The 21,560-nt window shown below is 48.4% G+C and overlaps 2 protein-coding genes and 2 non-coding genes across 8 annotated transcripts in view; 1 reads left to right on the forward strand and 3 right to left on the reverse strand.

Annotated features, from left to right (window-relative positions):
* Positions 1–11,322, forward strand: part of DENND2B (DENN domain containing 2B) — a 153,227-nt gene extending 141,905 nt beyond the window's left edge. For all 5 annotated transcript variants that reach the window (XM_077769154.1, XM_077769158.1, XM_077769155.1 and 2 more), the window contains 7 exons: positions 2,472–2,620; positions 6,415–6,592; positions 6,895–6,936; positions 7,822–7,933; positions 8,705–8,944; positions 9,874–9,960; positions 10,577–11,322. In XM_077769154.1, coding sequence (XP_077625280.1) covers positions 2,472–2,620; positions 6,415–6,592; positions 6,895–6,936; positions 7,822–7,933; positions 8,705–8,944; positions 9,874–9,960; positions 10,577–10,611 — 843 coding nt within the window. In that variant the 3' untranslated portion in view covers positions 10,612–11,322. The remainder of the gene's footprint in view (positions 1–2,471; positions 2,621–6,414; positions 6,593–6,894; positions 6,937–7,821; positions 7,934–8,704; positions 8,945–9,873; positions 9,961–10,576) is intronic.
* A 6,015-nt stretch (positions 11,323–17,337) lies between these two features.
* Positions 17,338–20,246, reverse strand: RPL27A (ribosomal protein L27a). The gene is made up of 5 exons (XM_077769164.1): positions 20,192–20,246; positions 19,740–19,803; positions 19,236–19,311; positions 18,435–18,609; positions 17,338–17,504 (listed from the first exon to the last, which is right to left on the reverse strand). Exons 1-5 carry the CDS (start codon positions 20,192–20,194, stop codon positions 17,376–17,378), a joined length of 447 nt encoding a protein of 148 aa, XP_077625290.1. The 5' UTR covers positions 20,195–20,246; the 3' UTR covers positions 17,338–17,375.
* Positions 17,622–17,753, reverse strand: LOC144235620 (small nucleolar RNA SNORA3/SNORA45 family). Its single transcript, XR_013336262.1, has one exon. It is a non-coding gene; the product is annotated as a small nucleolar RNA SNORA3/SNORA45 family (small nucleolar RNA).
* LOC144235621 (small nucleolar RNA SNORA3/SNORA45 family) lies at positions 18,965–19,094 on the reverse strand. Its single transcript, XR_013336263.1, has one exon. It is a non-coding gene; the product is annotated as a small nucleolar RNA SNORA3/SNORA45 family (small nucleolar RNA).
* Positions 20,247–21,560: the final 1,314 nt, after the last annotated feature.

The following is a 21,560-nucleotide window of genomic DNA, read 5'->3' on the forward strand; positions in this document are numbered from 1 at the left end:
TGGGGAACTCCAACAGTTAGGGGTCCCACAGTGGAGGAGTAGCCGCCCTCAGGAGTAAGAAGACAGGAGGAATAGCAGGCCGTGGCTTGGAAGCCAAGGAGGGGACATCTCCAGAAGGAAGGGGTGAGCAGGTGAGGTCAGGATGAGGAATGGCAAGATGCCTTGACAAGAGTGTATTTCAGTGGAGAGGGGACAGGGGGCCCAGACGCCTGAGTGGAGTGAGTAGAGAAGTGAATTGGGGTGAGAAAGTGGGAATAGCCTCCAAAGACATCTCTTCAAGAGGCTTGGTTGTGAAGAGAACTAGGGAAGGGGCAGTCCATGGTTGAAAGGGGAGAGTTTGCTGGTTGTCTGGAGGCTGGTGGGAATGGCTTAGCTGAGGCAGAGGTGAGAGAAGCAGGGAGGGAGAGGACCTCCTTTCGCCCAGGAGGTGGCAGGGTCATGGGATCTGGGGAGGGGCTGGCTTTTGTTAGGAGAAATAGGCACTTCCTTGTGGGATGGCAGAGAAGGGCCACAGCTCATAGATTTTGGATTCTCATCTGATGGCTTCAGTTTTCTCAAAATGGAAAAGAAGGTCATTTGAGAGTGAGGGGGGGTTCTAGGAGAGGGAATAAGAAGTGACTTAGTTGTTGCAGACTGGGACAGGGTCTGACTATAGAAACACCGGGTAGTGTGGGTAGCGTGGATGCCATTTCAAGGCTTTCTCTTGGCCTCTTTTCTCTCACCCTCGCTTGGAGGGACTTTAGGCTTCTTGAGGGGACTGGCGCAAGATGGCCGGCCCTGCTCTGATGGGAGAGCCCAGCAGCCTGCCTGGGAGCCCTTCGGGATGGCCCCGCCCTCTCACCAGCCTCATTTCTCAGCACTCTGACTTGAATTGCTTACTGTCACTGAACCCTGCTTCCTTTTGCCTCGAAGACTCTTCCCTTCTCTCCTTGGACGGCCCAAGTGAAGTATCTTGTGCTCTGAGCCACGGCTCTGACCCCTCCCTGTCTCAGCTGGGGTCTCACCCTTCCTCTGGGCCCCCTCGGCCCCTGCGCAGATGTGAAGCATAGCTTCCTCCGTTCTGACACCAGTTTCACAGCTGTGGCTGTTTAGACTCAGTCAGCCTCACTGGACTGTGACCTTTGAGGGCAGGGGTGAGTGAGAGGAGGCCCAGGCCCTACAGCTGCTTTTGTGAATTCTCACACCCTGGAGGGACCTCAGGGGTAGTCAGAGTGTGGGGCCACGCTGCAGAGCAGAGCCTGCTAGACTGTGCACAGGCTCTTGGGGGTGGAGGGATGTGGGGAAGCATCACTGTGACTTCTGGGGTGGGACAAGGCAAGTGGGGTGTGTGTGCGTGGCGTTGTGCTCCTCACTGGGCCTTCTGGCAGTTCACCATCCTGTGGGAAAGATAGAGTGCACCCATCGCTAGGGCAACTTGTGCCCATTTTGCTGCTTCTCTGGGACCTGGAGAGATGAGTACTGAGCTAGGCGTTTGAACTTCCCTTGCTTAGACCTTGAGGAATACATGAGATGATGTGGGGGCACTAAGGGGCCTCTAAGGGGAAATTCATTTTTCACCCTGCTTATCAGGAGGCCTGCACATCCTTGCTGCCCACATGCGCTGAGAGACTGAGGAGACTCTGCAGGCCCCTGTGACAGCTGTGTTGGCATGGCCTGGGCGTCAGCAGTTCCGCCTGCTCTCACAGCTAGGGTCAATTGCTACCCTTCACCCTCAGGAATCCCCCCAGGGAGGTGGCTTTCTGTGCCACAGCAGTGACCTTGGGAGTGGCCTTGCAGCCCCCTGGAGGGAGGACAGCTAGGTCTGGCCCTGATACAGAAAGTCCTGCTTCCTGGCACGGTTGTGGAGTAGCCAGCCTTTTCCTTGTGTTTTCCTTGTCCCTGGCACAGAGATTAGACAGGCTGACAGAGATAGAGGCCAGAATGTAGGACAAACATGACCTCTGGAAGGAAATTCTAGCAGGAAAGGGAGAGGACATGACAACAAGGACACTAGCATTGCCTTTCAAGAGATGGCAGTCAGGGATACGGAGATTCTGCTCTTCCTGTAGCCTGGGGAGCAGCAATCGGTTGTGGGGTCTGGTCAGCATGGGTGCCAAGACCTTTGCTTGGGGAAATGGACAAGGGGGCAGGGGGTGCCCCACAGATAAAGCTGTGTGGTCCCCTCATTGTCCTTATCTGTAAAAATAGTCACCTCTCCTCCTTTTCCTGAGAGCCTGATGGATGGCCCATTAACTCCTTCCTTCTAGAGCCTCCTCTAAGGTCCAGTTTGCCCCAGTGCTCAGAGGCTAGGTGCCTAAGTACTATGGTCTGAGGGGAGACGGAGACTGGATCTTACTGCGTGGTGGGGTAGATTGGAGACCTGGAAAAGGGAAGGTGGGGAGAAAAACCTCCAGCCCATCACTTTGTATAGGACCCAGCAGTGACACCCACCTGGCCTGCCTGGACCCACTTTCCCCCTCACTTTCCTGCAGGTGTTAGAGCTGCGGCGGCCCATGGACTCCCGGCTGGAGCATGTGGACTTTGAGTGCCTCTTTACCTGCCTCAGTGTGCGCCAGCTCATCCGAATCTTTGCCTCGCTGCTGCTGGAGCGCCGGGTCATTTTTGTGGCAGATAAGCTCAGGTAGGGCCCAGCAGGGCAAGGGGAAGAAGAGGGGGAAGGAACGCCCACTAATTAATCTGATATGTATTTATGAGCCCTGGTATATGCTGCTTCTGTGGTATTGGTGTGGCAGGATTGAGAACCCAACGGAGGGCTTGGCCTGAGGGAAGAGGTGGGACATTTGTTCTTTTGCCCCAGCTAAGTGTGCAGATGCAAATACATTTGTATGGAAAAAGGTAGAGTAAGATTTCTGGCTGATGGCTGCACTTCCTCCACTGTCTCGGTGGGATGCTTAGTGTGAGAAGAGGGACGAATCCTAGGCAAAGCCACTGTGAGCAAGGGGCAAGGGCACTGACTAGAGGTAGTAGGAGGAGTGCTGAGCCCCCCAGGGAGGAACCGGTTAGGGCATCGCCTGCAGAGGGCAGTTGATTGGCATGACTCAGGGCCAGGCACTTGGGGATTTGTGGAGGACAGGTGAGGCACTGAGGGCACTGGGGAGGAGAGGGGGTTGCAGGAAGGCTGTGCAAACTAGGAAAGGGAAAAGATGTCCTGGGACAGGAGGTACCTGTGAGGCATAGCAGCTGGTTTAGGGTGAATAAGAAAAGAGCTGGATAGATCATAGGTCTTGGTCTGAAATGTTGGCATTTATGATTTTAGAGGTATAGGAGTTCCAGATGCCAGGATCCAGTTGTGGCCATGGGAGGGGTGTTGTGGAAGGAGCTGAGCTCTTCTAGGCAGTCAAGATTTGAAAGAAAATGTCTCAGTCCATGCAGGCTGCTATTACAAAATGCCAGACTGGGTGGCTTGTAAACAGCAGAAATGTCATTCTTGGTTCTAAAGGCTGGATGTCCAAGATCAGGGCGCCAGCACGGCTGTGTTCTGGTGAGGACCCACTTCTGAGTTCACAGCTGGTGCCTTCTCACTGTGTCTTCACGTGGTGGAAGGGGCGAGGGAGCTCTGCGGGTCTGTTTTATAAGGACACGCATCGCATTCGGGAGGGCCCCATCCTCATGACCTGAGCACCTCCCATAAGGCCCCACCTCCTAACACTATCATATTTGGGTTTTGGATTTCAACATAGGAATTTTGGGCACAGACATTTTTTTTTTCTTTCTTTCTTTCTTTTTTTTAAATTGTAAGTAATTTTATTTTTTTATTTTTTTTACAAATAGTTTATTGTCAAATTAGTTTCCACATAACACTCAGTGCTCATTCCCACAAGTGCCCTCCTCCATGCCCATCNGGGCACAGACATTTAAACTATAGCATAGACTGTATGTGGGGAGTGGACAGGTAGGGAAAGGATGAGATCTTGGCAACACATTGTGTATTTTTTTGGTCAAAGAATCCATCACAGGAAGAAGTGGATTCTTGAGAGGAGTAGAATTAATTAATTAATTCAGTCATTGGGACATTCATTAACCTACTTGCTTTGTGCCATACCACATGCCAGGTGTCGACAGGAGAAGGGAGAAAGGAAAATCCTCTTCCTGGTTGGTCCTCAGTAGGCCCAGGCTCCCTGGAGTCTTTTGTCCTGTCTGTGTGAGGGGAGCAGGAGAAAGGGACTCCTGAATGCCCTCACAGGGCACTGGGGCAGGATGCCAGGCTCACCCTTGGCCCAGGAGAAGGAGGAAGAGGAAATGCCAGGGCTGCTGACATGTGCAGAGAAGGCCAGCTTTAATTTAGAAATGAAAACAGCCCCTCACTTCCTGCCCCAGCCTCAGTGTTTCTGTATCCCACAGTTCTGTGTATCTTGTGGGGCCATCAGGTCCTCAGGAAGGGACCTAGCCCGGCAGCCGGCACTAGCCAGGTATGGCAGCTCCATGGGGCCCCTATCTGCTTCCTCTCTGCCACCCAGTTCACTGTCCATCAGCAAAGCCGCTGCTGGCTCCCCAGCTGTGAGGCTCTGCTCTAGCCAGAGCTTGGTGTCCCTGAGGTTTCTTTTCCTGAAGGTTCCATTCCCTCACTCAGGACAGGGCTTCCTCTTTGCCACCCCCACCCATAGCCCAGCTCCAGTAGGGCTCTGAATAGAGCTGTTGTTTCCTGTGGCTGCCCCTGCCTCTGAGCACATTCCTGCACCATTCTGGAAGGAAAGTACCCCAAGGCTCTGTTCTTTGCCTGGCTCAGCGTTCAAGTTCTGCCACTCTTGGATCTTCGAAAAGATGTCACAGGGTCTGCCTCTGCCTGGAGAGGGGCAGGGTAGGCAGTCCAGTGATGGCATGCAGGCCTGAACTGGGTCAGGGCTCAGTAAGTCCAGCCAGCTCATGTTCCATTGCTCACATTTTAGGTTGTTCACAAATCCTTTGTTCCTCTGGTCTAGTTTTAATGTCTGAGTATATGGGAGGGATGCACCATGTATGTACACAGGCTCTGCAGTGATCACCCCTGGAGATTATACAAAAACTTCTGCCTCCAAAGACCCAGGCCCATTGGAGGGGATTGTGGAGATCAGTGTGTCCTTCCACCCTGAGACGGCCATTCTCTACATCTTTTCTGGATGGCTATCCTCGCTGTGTGGGGAGCTGCTGTCCCCAAGAGAAGGGCTGTCAGAGCCAGGACACCTGGGTCTCTTTCTCAAGGCCCAGAACTATTTTAGGTGGCCATAGGGTAGCGGGACGGTCAGGCAAGGCACTGGGTGACAAAACACTTGTGAACATCCAAAGGTCCTTCTAGAAGAGGGGGTTTGCTTCTGCCATGTTCTCCTACATTAGTCAGGAAAGGGTATTAGTCAGGAAAGGGGGAGAATCCCTGCTGGAGCTGATCAAGTAGGGCCTATTATGTCTAAAAGGTGGGACCAATAGAGGCAGTGGGTCAGAGTGGGAAAGTCGGGTTTAAAACTGAACTTGACGGCAGGCCTCTGCCTTCTCATCTATAACATGCCCCTGACTAGGGGAGGGCCTTTGATTTTCTTGCCAACAGATGGGCTATTCAAGCCAGGTGCATCTCCTGTGTTTACCAGTGCCCCACACTGGCCCTCAACACACGTGGGGAATGTACACTTCCTTCCAGCTAGCATCCTACAGCTCTTCCTCCCTGTCTCGCACTGGTCATTATACTCTGATAGCCGGCCTTGCAGTGCTGCTGGGTCTAGAGGCCTGGAGCCCTCTCTAGGCTGAGAGAGGGATGGCCCCACTGAGATGTTAGGCGAGGAAAGATGGGAGTGGACACTTTTCTCAGCTTGGAAGGAATAGTTCCAGGTACTTAACCTCGGTCAGTGGTCCTCAGTCAGACCACCTTTTGCAATAGAGAGAGGTCAGGATAGAGGCAGAGTAGTCAAACAACACTGGACTGGGACATGGGACAACTGGTTGTGTCCTAGGTTGGCCACTTACGAAACCAACTCTTCCTGTCAGTGGCCCCAGCTGTAAAATGTGGAATTGATAAGACAACCTCTGAGGGCCTTCCAGTTCTTCCACACTGTGATCTGTGATCACTTCTTGCTTGGCTTATCCTCGTACTCCCTGGCTTGAGCTGATGCTCCCTCACTAGGTTAGGCCTGTCTGTATGTTAGCGTGGCCCTTGGGGGTATATATGTGAGTCCTTTGTGTGTTCAAGTGTTGCCTACCTTAATGGCTATTACTAGGTGGAGACCAAAAGAGGGTGGTACAAGTGTCCTTGAGGCCCTGAGCGGTGGGAATGTGGGGTCTTCACCAGCCTGCAAGGGCAGATCCAGACATGAACTCCATTAGTACTTTCATTGCACTGGGAGGTTTAACCTATAAAAGAGTGTTTTGAGCCTACAGCAGGCTCTAACTCACTTTCCCTGAAGGTGCTGGGCCTGGGTTCAGGTGCTTTTGTCTCTGTCTATCTACCAGTACCCTCTCCAGCTGCTCCCATGCCGTGGTGGCCTTGCTCTACCCCTTCTCCTGGCAGCACACCTTCATTCCTGTCCTTCCGGCCTCCATGATTGACATCGTCTGCTGTCCCACACCCTTCCTGGTTGGCCTGCTCTCCAGTTCCCTTCCCAAACTGAAGGAGCTGCCTGTGGAGGAGGTGGGCCATCTGGGGAGCCAGCTGGGCAAGGGGTGGAGGAAAGAAGGGACAGAAGGAACAGAAACTCCCAGGAGGGAGGGGCAGAGGGGTAAAAGAAGGGAGGAAGACCACTGGGAACTTATCTCTTGTGGCTTCTGGGCCTCCTCTACCCAGCTCTTATCCTTTTTCCCTGGGGGGTCTGTCCGTGACTGGAGTTATTCCTGTTTGTCTGACTCTGGGAATCCAGGAGGTCTGGAGGCCTGGGGAGGGCATTGCAGCGACTCATACCTTGCATCACTACCACTAATGACTCTTTCTCTTAGGCACTGATGGTGAATCTGGGATCTGACCGATTCATCCGACAGGTAAGAGCAGGACACCACAGAATATGGCCTGCCCTAGGTGGGCGCTTGTTTGAGGCCAGCTGGAGAGCACCCAGCGCTGTTATACACACTGCTTAACTTGCATAGCCTGTTTGTTGAGCTCTCTGGGTTCCATATTTACGAAATAGACAAAGGTGGGGAGAAGCTGACCTGAGAAGTCTTGAGCCCAACAGGATCTGCATTTCTGGTTGGGATCATCTGGTGTGATAGGAGTGTAAGTATGTGAAGAGCATGGCCTGGAAGTCCAAACACTTGAGCTCTGGCTCTGCCACTTTTGAGCTGCATGATCTTGGCCAGGCCTCTGAAAATGCTAGGGAGTGTCAAGGTTTGCAATCCTCATGTCAGCTTCAAAAAGCCTTTGCTAGTCTGGCCGTCCACTAAGGAGCATAGCTGACTGGTGTACCCTCCAGGAATGTACAGTCTGTTACACACCACTGACAGTGGTGACTCCTGGGTACAAGGCATCAAGGTACAGACAGACATGGAACCAGACTGCAGAAACAGGAAGGACAGCCTGGCCTCATTAACTGAGACACAGGCTGGGCCAGTTTCCCTGTCCTGAGCTGGTTCTGCTTCCCACTTTGGAGCTAGAGATCAGGGAGCTGGGCGAGGAACCCCTAGCTGGTCCTGGGCAGTGAATGCCACCAGCTGCACCACTTTTTACCCATGTGACCTTGGACAAGTTTCTTAATCTCTCTCTGTGCTCAGCTTCTCATTCTAAAATGAGGTTGATAATAGCATCAGGATTCTTGGGAGAAATGAATAAAATTATATATTTAAGTTCTTCAAACAGGGCCTAGCATATAGCAAGTGCTCAGCCAATGTCAGCTGTGATTATGATCACTGTGTATTTTCCTTCTCCTGTAGATGGATGATGAGGACACGCTGTTACCGAGGAAGTTACAGGCGGCTCTGGAGCAGGCTCTAGAGAGAAAGAACGAACTGATCTCCCAGGACTCTGACAGCGACTCCGATGATGGTGAGTGAGGCTTGCCCTGGGCACAGTCAGCTCTGGCCCCAGACTCCCTCTCCTCTGGGTCTGGGCCTCATAGTACCAGGATTACACACCTGTAACCTGATTACACAACCGGACGCTACTGGTTGATGAGGCTTTGGGTGTAGGACCATGGTCTCAGTCTAGCCTAGAAATCTCTAGCCCCACTTATCAGTGGGCTCAGGGAGTAATGGGACTAAGGGGAGAGAAGTATTGTGGTGTCTTGTCAGGGAAACATAAACAACATTGGGGGCACTTCTAGCAAGGCCCAGACTATAAAGCTACCCTCTTCCTTCTAATTCTTCTCTACCTCAGGAGGTTTGAGAAGGAAAGCCCAAAGAGATACAGCAACCACAGGACTCTTTTTGCTGGCAGAAAACTAGTTATTCCTCCCTTTGGGGCCTTGCCTTGAGCCCCTGCAGGAGACAGAGGTAACTTCCTCTTCTTATGAAGCCAGGAAAACCAGCAAGGGTCAGGGATGTGGAGAAAGTGATCCTCTGGTCTCTGATTTCCACTCTTACCCACTCAGTGAATATTTGCCAACTTCCATGTTCAGACCACAGTTTCTGATCTTCCAGCTCAGGGGCTAGTTACATGAGCAGGAGCACAAGAGATAAAGTTGCAAGAATAGATAAGTGGTTCTGGCTGGAAGTTCTCTTGGGAGAGAGGGAGACAACACCAGCTAGAGGGTGGTGTTGCAGGTTGGAGATTACAGATTCTTGACCTGAACCTCAAAGATTGTCTTTTCTTTTCCAGAATGTAATACCCTCAATGGGCTGGTGTCAGAGGTGTTTATCCGGTTCTTTGTGGAGACTGTTGGGCACTACTCCCTCTTCCTGACCCAGAGTGAGAAGGGGGAGAGGGCCTTTCAGCGAGAGGCCTTCCGCAAGTCTGTGGCCTCCAAGAGCATCCGCCGTTTTCTTGAGGTTTTTATGGAGTCTCAGATGTTTGCTGGCTTCATCCAAGACAGGGAGCTAAGAAAGTGCCGTGCAAAGGGTAAGGCCAGAAGAGCTTGGGGATGGGGGCTATGAGCCCTCTTCTCTAAGTTTTCTGCTACTACAAGGCTGAATAGCTAGGCACTGTGATGGAAACTCTTGGGTGTCGGCTAGGGCCAGTCCTCCTAATGTTCCTTTCTTCTCATAAAAACTGCCAAGGGAGCTCTCTTCTCCTCCTGCCCCAGTAGCTTCTGTCACAAGGCTGTGTGGAGGCTGGAGCCACGTGGCTAGAGAGTAGGACTCCTCTCCGCCCGAGAGTGGCGTGCCATTGGTTGCCCACCCCCTCCTCAGATGCCCTTCATTTTTTTTATAAATAGTTTATTGTCAAGTTGGTTTCCATATAANGCCCTTCTTATTCAGAGAAAAAGACCAGACTGAGCAATTTAGGGGGTTCTAAGAATCATAGGTTGGAAAAGCTCTTAAAGAAGATTGAGCTAGCTTTCTCTCTGAGGTTGGTGGCAGCGCCATTCAGAGGCTCTGCTCACTCTAGGCTCTTTTCTTTTTTTTTTTTTTTAATCTCATCAAGATCTTTCTGTCTAACCTTGGGGTTGTTATTTCTTATGTCCACTACAATGCCCATTTAGTCTAACACATCTTTTGGAATAACATGGTAGATAAGAGGAACTAGAGAAGGTACCCAGCTCTGAAATCAGGAATGGCCTCTTTGCCTTATGGAATACAGCTCAGGCCAGGGGTGTGCACCGGGAGCCAAGGTACTGAGGGCTTCTTGCTTCAGCAGTGAGCACAGTGAGATGTCATTAATTATGGTTCCAAAGAAACAGTCTGGATTCTAATAAGATGCTGCCATAAATTATAATTGCAGATCCTTGATTTCTCCGATTTTGGGATCTGTGCCCGTGATTCCCTCCAGTAGGCCTCACCTTTCCTCCCTGTAATGACTCTTCTCCTCCCTGTTCCTCCTCTTCCCAGGCCTCTTTGAGCAGCGAGTGGAGCAGTATTTAGAGGAACTCCCAGACACTGAACAGAGTGGGATGAATAAGTTTCTCCGAGGTTTGGGTAAGAAGCATGGTCACTGATGAGATGGGTGTTCAGCAAGAAGGCCGTATCCAAATTACCCTAAACCAGTGCCATTGGGTATTTATATTGGGGCTGTCAACAGAACAGTAAGAGATCCCCTGGTGAAGAGGTTCCCAGCCCAGTGCTCCAAGAGAATTTAGCACAGTATTTATCAAAGTGCAGAACCAGGAGAAACCAGAGATCCCTTCATTAATCAGGTATTTTCAGTGTACTCCTTCCTGAGTGAATATGAGGATGCCAAGGGCAGGGAGCTTTTCTTTAGGCCATAAAGGAGTCGACAGAAGTCGAGGTGCCAGAGTGTCCTTCTCTGAAAACCTCCACGAGGTTCAAAGAGCTCAGCCAATTAAATCATGGAATCATAGAATGTCTCAGTTTAAAGGGAAATTGGGGCCAAAGAACTAAATAGCTTGCCCACAGCCCCACAGTGATTGCTACCAGTGCCCTAATTAGAGCTCTAGCATATTTTCACTGCCCTGAATCCGATCTGTCACAGCTGAAATCCAGTCTTTCTAATCCTATCTCCCACTGAGAGGGTTAGGGGTGTTGGAATAGCTGATAATGAAACCTTCTCACTCTTGCCCTCTCTGACCCACAGGCAACAAAATGAAGTTCCTCCACAAGAAGAATTAAGCCCCCTTTCCAGTAAGAGTCCAGTGCCTTGCAGAGCCTGGAGCCTGTGGAGGGGGCCAGCTTGGGACCCTCTGGGCCGCTGTGGCTGCTCTGCCCCCACAGACCCCACCCTCTAAGACAGCCCACCTCTGCCTTCACGATATCCCAGGATACTGTTTGTAAATAATCTGCTGTAAGCTTTCTTATCTCTTTTTGTAACAAGCAAAGAGAATCTGGTAAATATTTGTATATTCCCAAGGGGCTGGGTGCTGGCGACTAGCCAATTAATGTGCAGCTGACTGTCTCAGCCGAACCACTGATCTTCCCCTGGAGGCTCCTGGCCTGCCTGCCTGAGGTCCCTGCTGCCAGTCTTGGGCCCTGGAGAACAGATGCTGTCTTGTTCTGTACAGGAGGGCTTTTTTTTTAAATCTTAGAGTTTCTATTTTTTTCTAGTAGTCCCCTCCCCTAACCCTCTGTTTTTGAAAGGCAAAGGCCAATCAATCCCCATTTGCAGCATGGTACCAGGCTCTCAGGTCTGGCCTTCTCTTGTTCCTCCTACCTTTGTGATGGTCAGTGAGTCATGGGAAGCCTCCCCCCCCACCCCCCAGCTGTGCCAGTGCTCTCCGGGCCCAGCTCCCAGTCTGTGGTGGCCATGATGCGGTACAGGGCATCCCTCCTTCCCACCATCTACGGGTGTTCTCAATAAACAGTGTACAGTTGTTTGGGCCCAGAGCCCTATGTGTTCCTTGGCTTCATTATCTAGAGTTATTTCTCCTGGGGATGGTCTGAGCTAGGCCAGTCAGGAATGAAACACCATCATGTAGGGAGTTGAGTACCTCATTAAGAGTTTAACTTTAGTGTGAGTCACTTACCTCCCCTGCAATCAAGTTCTGTAGCTTTAACTGTGTGACTGGTCTTAGCAGATACCTAGCCATTGTTCTTGCTCACCTTTCCTCTTCAACAACCCAACTGTTCAGACTCTCTGTAAATGTCCCCACTGATGCAAAGAATGCTCAGTGCTTTTGGCTTCACTGTCCGGTGAGTCTTACACTTTCCTATTTAGTATGAAGCCCTTAAGATACGATTGAGTATCCTGATATTGGTGGGGTGAAACTCAGAAAAAGCGAACACAGGCTTGTTCATAGCCCTGGCCCGTTGCCTATAGCTCTTTTGTCATTCTGTGACTAGTTTTTCCCATTGGAACCCAAGGTTTGCATGGAGGAAGTTCTGCTACATTTCATGGAAAAGCAAGAAGAGAAACAAGGTGGTAAATATGGGTGGCTTAGGCTTTCTACCCAACCAAGGCCTTCGTAGAGACCTTGAAAATTTGCAAGATGAGGCATTCAGCTGGAACTCTCTTCACCAGAATTTGGTTTGGGTCTGGCAGGATTTGAACCAAGGAGTAGAGCTTTTCTCTCCTTCCACTTTGGCCTACTGAAACAGGAGATGAAATCCTGTCCGACTTCCCTTCTCCCTGTTTCCATTGATGCCTGCGCAGGTCTCAACCTGTCTGTGGTTTGGGGTTGCTAACTGCCTCATAAAGCAAAGTAGAAGGTTTGTCTTCTGGGAGGACAAAGTTGTCTTCTCTGAAAAAGCCTCCTATAGAGTTGGCTTTGGCATCTTCCAGGTATAGAGGGGAAACAGTGCTTGAAACAGAAAGTCAAGAGTCGAGTGTAGTCCAGAGTCATTACTGTTAACCCAGCCTGGGCCTCAGGATAGTCATAGAAGTGGTCTCTTTAATAATAAAATAATAATAATAATGGTTTCCAAAAGATGCTCCTTCTCCTTTCCTTCTACTCCCTCTTTTTTAATGTGACTTCAAAGAATCTTCAAGATGTGATCAGATCACATGATATATAGGTATAAATGCTTTTTTATAAAACTTGAAACATGTATCTTTAAAATCTTTAAAAAAATTTTTTAATTTCTGAGAGAGAGAGAGAGAGAGAGAGAGAGACAGTGTGAGCAGTGGAGGGTCAGAGAGAGGGAAACACAGAATCTGAAGCAGGCTCCAGGCTCTGAGCTAGCTATCAGCACACAGCCCAACATGGGGCTCGAACCCACAAACTGTGAGATCATTACCTGAGCCAAAGTCAGCCACCTAACCAACTGAGCCACCCAGGTGCCCCTGTATCTTTAAAATCTTAAGATACCTAAGATTAACCTGAAGGATTCCTTCCTCCTATGGTGGCCACAGCTCTCATCCTAATTCAGATAATCAGTACTGGTACATAATGCCTCTGGTTGGGCTGCAAGGGTCCATATGGTGAGTACTATGGGCAAGACACAGAAATCTCTGGGGGAACATAGAAGAGGGTGTGACCAGGGGTCTGGTGTGGGGTTGACAAAAAGTGGTCAGGACTTTTTACATGTTCTGTTTCACATGGTCTCTTGATCCCTAACAGATGGTTCTCAATCCTATCATCATCCAACACTCTACTTTTCTATGGCAAATACTCTTAACTCCACCCTTTACTATCCTGACATGAAATTGATAGGTAATATAACTTACGTAAACACATCTTAACTTTAATGTAAATGGGGAGAAATAAAAGGAAAGTATTTTGTTATAATATGTATTTAAGTTTCGAAATGCACAGATGTACTTAGAATACACAGTGAGGTCAGATGCTCACACCTGTACAGAGAATTACTGTGAATGCAGTAGTTACACATGCAGACAAAGGATTTGGTATTAGCAACTCAACATTCTACTGTGTGCAGTAAGAGAGCTGAACAACTTTTGGTAATATTCTGAAGAAAACAGTATGAACTTCCATTGACTTAAACAGCATTTGGAACCCTGGAAAGCTGATTAGTATATGAAAACTGGGGCAAAAAATATTTTTTTAATTATATTTAAAATGGATATTTATTAGATTTTTCTTTGTTGTTTGGAATCAACCCCATACGTTGCAGGACGTCTAGCACCATTCTTGGTTGCTTCCCCTCATGACAAAAACTGCCTCATTTACTTCCAAATGGCACCCCCTAGAGGATGGTATTGCCACCATTGACAACAGGTGTCCTTAAATAGTGCCTTTCTGACATCTCTGGGTCAATTGCTCAGGGGCAATAGAGTGCTGTCTCTTTTACCAGAAGAGTGCCAGCCCTCTATTCTGTAGTTAAGAAAGGTCCAGGGTGGGGCACCTGGGTGGCTCAGTCGGTTAAGCCTCCGACTTCAGCTCAGGTCATGATCTCACGGTTCCTGGGTTTGAGCTCCGCGGCCGGCTCTGTGCTGACATCTCAGAGCCTGGAGCCTGCTTCGGATTCTGTTATCTCCCTCTCTCTCTCTGCCCCTCCCCTGCTCACGCTATCTGGTTGGCTGGCTGGCTGTCGGTCTCTCTTTCTCAGAAATAAATGAAACATTAAAAAAAAAGAAAAGAAAAAGAAAGGTCCAGGGTTTTCTCCTTAATCAATCTGGTAGAGCAGGGCAAGCTGCCCCATCACATCTTTAAATGCTTTTATTTTTCTTTACTAAGTAACCATGCCCTGGTAAACTGTAGTGTTTAAAATGAGGAGTGTGGGCTTCTTAAGGGCAGTAGTTTGAAGGAGTGCTCTTGGAAAACAGTATTATTCCAACTCTGGCTCACATCGAATGGCGTGTGGAATTAGAGACCCAAGAAAATCATTCTGATTCTAATCACAACTGAGTTATATTTTTGTTAAAAATAACACCCTTTATTTCCCATGTAGACTTGTAACTTACCTTATACCCAAAATGACTTATTTATAAAGATACATAAACAGTATTTTTAAAAAATACTTAAAGTGGGAATAAAAGAGCCAGAATGAAGCATAACGATTTAACACTTTTAAGGATGATACACAAAATTCTTCTCTTGGGCCAGATAATGTGGTAGTATGCATTCCAAGACATCTTACGTTTATTTGCCTGTGCAGGTGGTGGTGGGTATCACTTAAAAGGTCATGAAAACTCTAGACCAAGAGAAAATGTTACTTTTCAGGACTGGCAAGTTATTGGTAACTTTCAGATTATTTTCTGTCCACTTATATTGCCTTTTAATATGAAAATAATATGCATCTGGTTAAGCGAGAAAGTCAAATTACTAAAACCTACATCTCCGTCACCTCCCAAAGTTCATAAGGAAACGCCGTCTCAGTTTTATGTTCTTCCAGAATATTCCCGTGTGTGTACAAGCAGGTACCCAAAGTGCCTTGAACATAGCTGGCGTTCATCTTTTTGACAACTGAAGCTAATTCTGAGAAGTTTGGAAATTCCCCCATTTAACGTGTTAAGCGAGGCAGAAGCAGGATCTGAAGCGCTGCAAGGTAGGCCCGCCTCCCCTCCCCGCCGAGACCCAGTTAAACCTCCCGCCTCGCAGGGGGAAAGTCTCCCAGCCGCGCGACACAGCCCGCCCCCTGCCGGAACTGGCTGAGCACTGACGAGCCGGCGTCGAACGTGCTTCCGGCTGTAGGAACGAAAAACGTCAACGTGACCCCGGAACCAGAACCTCACACCCTCCGGAAGTAGTTCTCAGGGACTGAGGCGAGTAGCGCTCCCTAGCGTGGGTGTCTAGTGGTGGCTTCGCCGAGGTATGGCGGTGTAGGCCCGCAAGGGCGGGCACANGCCGCCGCCACCCCCGCAGCCTCCCTTCCAGTGGAGACGGACGTGGACGCTTAGCCCAGCCATCAAGAATACGCCTATTTGAAATAAAACCATATTCATTTTAGCATTTTGAAAATGGGGTCCAATTCTTCCAATTATGCGGCAGATCTTGCCAACAAAGTGTGTTATAGCTGCAGCCCCGAGGTATGGCTAAAAATATAAAGCACCATGTACCGTAGGCCGCAAGTTACCTCCTTGGCAATTCAAGCTTATGTAAAATTTAACTGTCAACCTTTTGTGCTAGGTAACCTCGTTTTTAACAATTTGAAGAGATGGGCAAACAAATGATTTAAGGAGTTACAGGGTTACTTCCTAAAATTCTGTTCCCCAAGTGTGGGAGGGCATTAACTCTGCATCAGAGACCTAGCAGGAGGGGCCTCTGTGCCTACAGGACAGGCCCAAAGCTTGGCAGTTCCAACATTTTGTTTTCTCTGCGTGGACATGCTCATCTCAGCAGTGGCACCTTGCATTCAATATAAAGTTACAACATAAGGATTGCTTGCGTTTGGTGCCATCAAACGAGCCAAATGATCACTGTAGGTCTGCACCCTTTATTTGGAACATGAAGGTATGGCTTTTCATTGGTCACTTCGCTTCCTTGGCAATATTAACACCTGCAAAAGAATCAAAGCATCTGCCAGCCTGTTAGCTGTAGATGCTTAAGCAAACTGGAACCAGGCAGCTCACGCTGCCCTTCCCAGACCAGGTGCAGTCTGGTATCTCAACGGTCTTCAATTTAAAATGGTGAGGGGCTTTGACATTCAGGATGTCCATCTACACCTCCATACAGGATTTTATCTATTACCCCACTTCTGAACCCCATCCTGTTTGTGGACAGTGATGCTACATGGTACCAATGATGAATTTCTAAGAAGCAAGCTGGCTACTAAGGAATTAATTTTCATCCATCTTCCACTAAACCCAACCTGTCCAGGCCCAACCATTTTCCTGTCAGCCCTACCCCAATTCACCCACTACCAACTCCTGTCCACTGACTTTTCTGAATCCTACTCCTTGTTTTCTCATTCCCATTTTCGTAGTTCTCCCACCGTAGCCCACTCCCTAATTTACATTCTCCCTAGAATGCTTATTGCCCACCTAACACTTGCTTAACTTTTCCAAATTTGTAAGTATGTATGCTTGTCCTTCTGCATGGATCATTTTGCCGTGACTTAAGACCAAGGGGCTTTTGTCTGTTCCCATAATTGTCAAAAAGGTTTACTAAAAGCCGTCCATTTTACTTAATCCACACAATCCTCAATTTTAAAGATGAGAAAATTGGACCAAAGTTACACACAGCTCTTCTGGTTTGGACTGAAATCTCAAACTTTATCTCAATCTCTTAAGACCCTGTATTTATGCATCTTTGGATCCTCAGTGTTTAGTTGGAATCAATTAAACATTAAATACTCTGATCAACTACAACTTGTTTAAACCCATGGTCTCAACTTCCATTTTATAGGTCCTCCAAAAGACACTAAGACCCTGGTGCACTTAACATTCAGATTGCTGGGCCCCATCTCAAGATTTCGGTTATGACTAGAAAAGTGTGGTACAAGATGAGGGAACCAAGGAAGAAAAACTTTATTTTCAGGAATTACAATTGTTTCAATCCTATCATGCTGTCCACTATTTAAAATGTGCCCTATCAAACTGAGTCTTCCCCTTTCGGGGTACCTGGCTGGTTCAGTCAGTAGAGAATGCAAATCGATCTCTGGGTTGGTTACGAGTTCAAGCCCCATATGGAGTGTACAGCTTACTTAAACAATCCCCCACAACAAAAAAAAACCCTGAATCTCCCCGCTTTGAGCCATGCATAACAGTTAAGGGTATATTCTCCCACTTATTTTCAGAGTACACAATGCAAAAACAGGCCTTTCAACTCTAAAATACACAAATATGCTATCGACAAATACTCTCACTTTATAAATGTTCAAGGTAGGTAATGGGCCCAAGTCCTTTTAGGTGTTGCTATCTCTTGCACACTTTCTGAGGGGAGTTGGCAAAGGAGCTCAGGCCCTCGTACCCTTACTCCTGCAATCTGTTAGGTGGCTTTCAAATGTACAGATAGAGAAGTAGGAGTGCTAAAGAACTTACACCCACACCAGAAGAGAAAAGCACTTTTAGTATTTAATGAACCTCCCTCCATGTGGCTTCAAGCTACCAGGACACAGGCTCCCCCAACACCCTTAATCTTCTCCTCAGCTCTTCTACTGAAGAATTTGGCCTTCACGATGACAGGCTGTTTGGGAAGCTTTCCCTTTCCCAAAACTTTGTAGTAGCCCTAGAGGAATAGAAAAATAGAAAAAAGAGTCTGTAACATACACCACTGCAGGTACCAACTCCCTGACAGGTATAAAGAAAGATGTCTGCCAATCTACTCCATCTAGGAACTGGGAGGGCATGTTTCTGATCTGGGCACTACCAGGGGCACAGACTACCCTCGCCAGTGAAATCAAGACCAGCAGATTCTCTCTGAGGACTCTAGCACACCAGGACAAGAGATATGTCAGGATGTGACTCTAGCCTCAGGCAAAGCACAAACCCCCTCTCCTATTCAATTACTACCTGATTTTAAAAAAAAGAGAAAACCACATTCCCAGCAATATTCCAAGAAGTCCTGACCATGAAAATTGCTCAAACAGGCTGGGCAAAGGGATTGCAAAATTAACCGAAAGCCCCCTCAGAGTTTAAGACTACCTCCACACCCATGGGAGGTAAAGCTGACACAAAGACCAAACTTCCAAAAGATACAGAAAAATGCTTTGTCATCAGTGTTTTGGGGTGTGATGGGAAATCTCTTCAAATAATGTAGATCCTTAAACATTCAAGAACAAGTACTTGAATGAATGAGGGACTGGAAAGATTATCATTCTTCCAATGTTTTGCTTGAATCACAATGGAGCTCAATTTTGGTGAGTTGCCCATGTCCAACTCTTGATTTTGGCTTAGATCACGATCTCATGGTTCGTGGGAATAAGCACTGCATCAGGCTCTGTGCTGACAATGCAGACCCTGCTTGAAATTCTGTCCCTCTCTACTCCTGTATGCAAGTAGTCTCTTGCTCTCAAAATAATAAACTTTTTTTTTTTTTTTAAAGCGGAACAGCCTTGTAGGTAACTGGGTATGGATTCTAGGTAGGAGATCAAGGAGATTAGATTACCGAGAATTCTGAGAGGCAAGGATTATATAAAGGTAACAAATATTCACTCACCGATCGCACCACATCAATGATAGGAGCAGCTCCAGTCTTGTTTTTGGCAGCATTTACCCGTGTCTGCTCACTGACCAAGGTCCACAGTTTATCAAGGTTGACAGTTGGGCAGAAGCTCTGGTTCCTTTTTAAGTGGTAATGCCTCATACCAACTTTTCCAAAGTAACCTGGATGGCTGGGAAGAAAAGACAATCACTTTCATGACCTCACTTCATTTAAGAAGTGATGTTCACCATCCTCATTGTCCATCTCCCTCACTTATAGTGTAAACTGTTCACTGGTGGATTATAGTGACATAGCAGGTAACCCATTCATTGCTGAAATTAAAACAAATCTTTAAAGACGTTCAGGAGTAAAAGACTACCCTTATTTCATGGAACAGGTCACTGAGAAAGTCAGAGGCAGTGCCAAGATTAGAGGTCTTCCAGCTCACTTGACAGCATTTTATGGAAAATCAACACATTCTTAGAATAGAGATTTTCTAAGCAAATTTGGGGGCATAAGTGAATCTGGGTATAGATTAATCTGATGCATGTCACTAACCCGGTGACTGACTATGCCATAAGGGTCACAGCCAGTGAATAAGGTCAGCAATTACTCTTCGAGGACTCTAGCACACTAAGGCAATAGCTGATACCCAAGCGTGACTCTAGCCTCGACAAGTTCTCAGTCCACATCAAATGTTAACTTGGTAAAAGATAAAAGCCAGCAACCGACAAGGCTTTTGAGTGGCAAGAGACTTGTTTCCCACTAACTGCAAACTGCGAGTGCAAGTGAACGTGCAAGCCAAGAAGCACTCACTATTTGTCAAAGTTGATCCTGTGGTGATGCATGCCACCAGCATTACCCCGACCCCCTGGGTGCTTCCGGTGCTTCCCTGCAAAAACACGAAGTTACAGTTAACATAGCCTTCACCAGCCTTTCAATCTTCTCCCCAAAGCATTTCCCCACACTTCCCCATCTCTACTTATCTTGTTGCCACTCTACAATACCTCTCTAAGCATTGCTAATTCTTCAGGACTCCTGGTGAAGCATCTCTATGCAGTGTTCCACCCACAGTGCTGCATACCTTCAATTTAATTAAACACTTTGCCCCAGTTTTCATTCATTCCTCCGACTGATGTTAAATTCTTTGAAAGTCAAGTACTGTAGAGAATTCTCAGAAAAAAAATCAAGAGCTAACATTCAAATTCCATCCGATTGGCCACAGAAATCTAACCCACTTCTACGCTACCGACTTCCTGGCTAGGCAAGCACCCGGCAGGGAGAGTTCAAAACCGACCAAGATGGGATGCCGGCACTTACCGATACGGCCGTGACCATGGCTCACGTGGCCCCGAAGTTTCCGGGTCTTCCTCAATCTGGAAGGCTGTATGGAAAAAGGTGCTTCGTATTAACGCAAAGGGAGGTGGCACGGGGCGAACTTGCCGGTCTGAAAGGGATGTGTAGGCCTGGGAAATTAATAATCTGCTTTGTGACACATTCAAAAGTTGAGATTACGAACTGGCCTGGAGACAAGCGGCCTCATTAGGGCGGCGCCTGAGCTCACCGGCCAGCGTGTCTCAGAGATCCTAACTCCGAGCAGAGCACGCGGCCCCAAGGTCCCGGGCCCCTGCCGGGCACCCTGCGCTGAGGCCCGCCAAACGCGGCCTGGGAGACAGAGCCGAAGGGTCAGGGATAGGTGGTTGGGGTGCAACGCGAGTACAGCTCGCGGCCTACACCAGCAACGACGGAGAGGCACGAAAATAAGCACCTACCATGTCCGCGACCCAGAAGAAAGAGGGAGGCCTTTGCGAAATCTCGCGAGGTACTGAAAATGGAGGCGGAGCCAATGAGACTCACTTCCGGCCAGGGAGGCCCGGCCTTGGGCGGGGCCTCTTGGGTCTCGCGGATCTCGCGTGACTACAAGGATGGCGTCCGCCTCTTTCGGCTGGGTTTCCTGGCTCTCCCCACGAAATGCCCGTGGCTCTGACGTCTGGGACTCGTGTTGGTCGTAACGTTCCTTCGCTCAGGCTCTGAGGCTGAGAGCTTTCGCAGAATTCGGCGCTTGAGGCGCTGTGTGGTGCACGCGGCCGCGGCGCCTTGGCCCTGGAATCCGCCTTGGCCTCCGTACCTGTCAGACGCCGCAGTTCTGAGTCGTCGGGCGCGCACCGGTCTGTTCTTGTGGTCTGCGCGGCCCTGGCGGTAGTGGTTGCTGTCTTGTCTCCCAGCCTCAGTGAGAATTCGCGAGGCGCTATTTGATCCTCAGTGTGCTTACCTGGTGTCTCGCTCTACTCCCTTTGGAGTCTTTGACTAGACGTCTCCACCACCCACCGGCACCTGCTGACCCACACTCCAGAGAGGCGATCGATCTTCCTCCTTTGCCTTTGTGCTATCATCTGGGCCGCCACAGTTTGAACAATCTGATATACTTCAGGAACCTATATACCTGGTTGCTTTATGGTCCTTTTTATCCAGACTCTAAATAATTTTTCTAACCACCCTATTTTAATTTTCACGAGAACCTACTTGACATGGCCGTGACCCCTCTCCTGGACTAGAGAATCCCTGCTCAATCTCGACCCAATGCAAGTGTCTCTTTTCCTGTGAAACTTCTCAGACCCATTCGGTCATTGTTGCTTACTTTCCCCACTCGTGCCCTCCCACAATCTAGTACATAGCTCTTATATAATTCTTGATCCACATTTGTCTTCCGTACTAGGCCAAATTCCTTAATGGCTCAGGAATATTTTCTTTTATCCGTGTACTCCCAGTTCCTGGCATATAGTACATGTTCAACAAATTAGTGACCGAATGTAACTACTCTCACTTCCCTGTCTTCACTAAGTGGAAGAGCCATCTCTCAAATCTCAACCAGTGTTCAAAATCCCATTCTTTCAATTACTCTGTGTGTGTAATTATTTATTTTCTCTGCCTTGTTCCTGTCAGCTAAAATGCATTTTAGCGAAAATATCCTAAGTTCTCCCTGAACTGTCTTCTACCTACTACCCTGGCTTTTTCCTTTTCAGTCAAACTCCCCAAAGTGAAGTCTATGAATTCTGTGCATTTCCCATTCATTGTTTAATCCACTGCAATCTAGCCCTCAGCCACACTACTTCAATGAAATTGCTCTTCACACCTCTGCCA

Source organism: Crocuta crocuta, unplaced genomic scaffold (assembly GCF_008692635.1).
Source record: "Crocuta crocuta isolate KB4526 unplaced genomic scaffold, BGI_CrCroc_1.0 scaffold255, whole genome shotgun sequence".
NCBI lineage: Eukaryota > Metazoa > Chordata > Mammalia > Carnivora > Hyaenidae > Crocuta > Crocuta crocuta.

Excerpts from the sequence above, each read along its gene's own strand:
- RPL27A (XM_077769164.1), bottom strand. Across the intron at positions 19,312-19,739 it reads CCATGGTCACGGCCGTATCG|GGAAGCACCGGAAGCACCCA; the intron begins GTAAGTGCCGGC and ends GTGTTTTTGCAG. Across the intron at positions 18,610-19,235 it reads AGGATCAACTTTGACAAATA|CCATCCAGGTTACTTTGGAA; the intron begins GTGAGTGCTTCT and ends TTTTCTTCCCAG.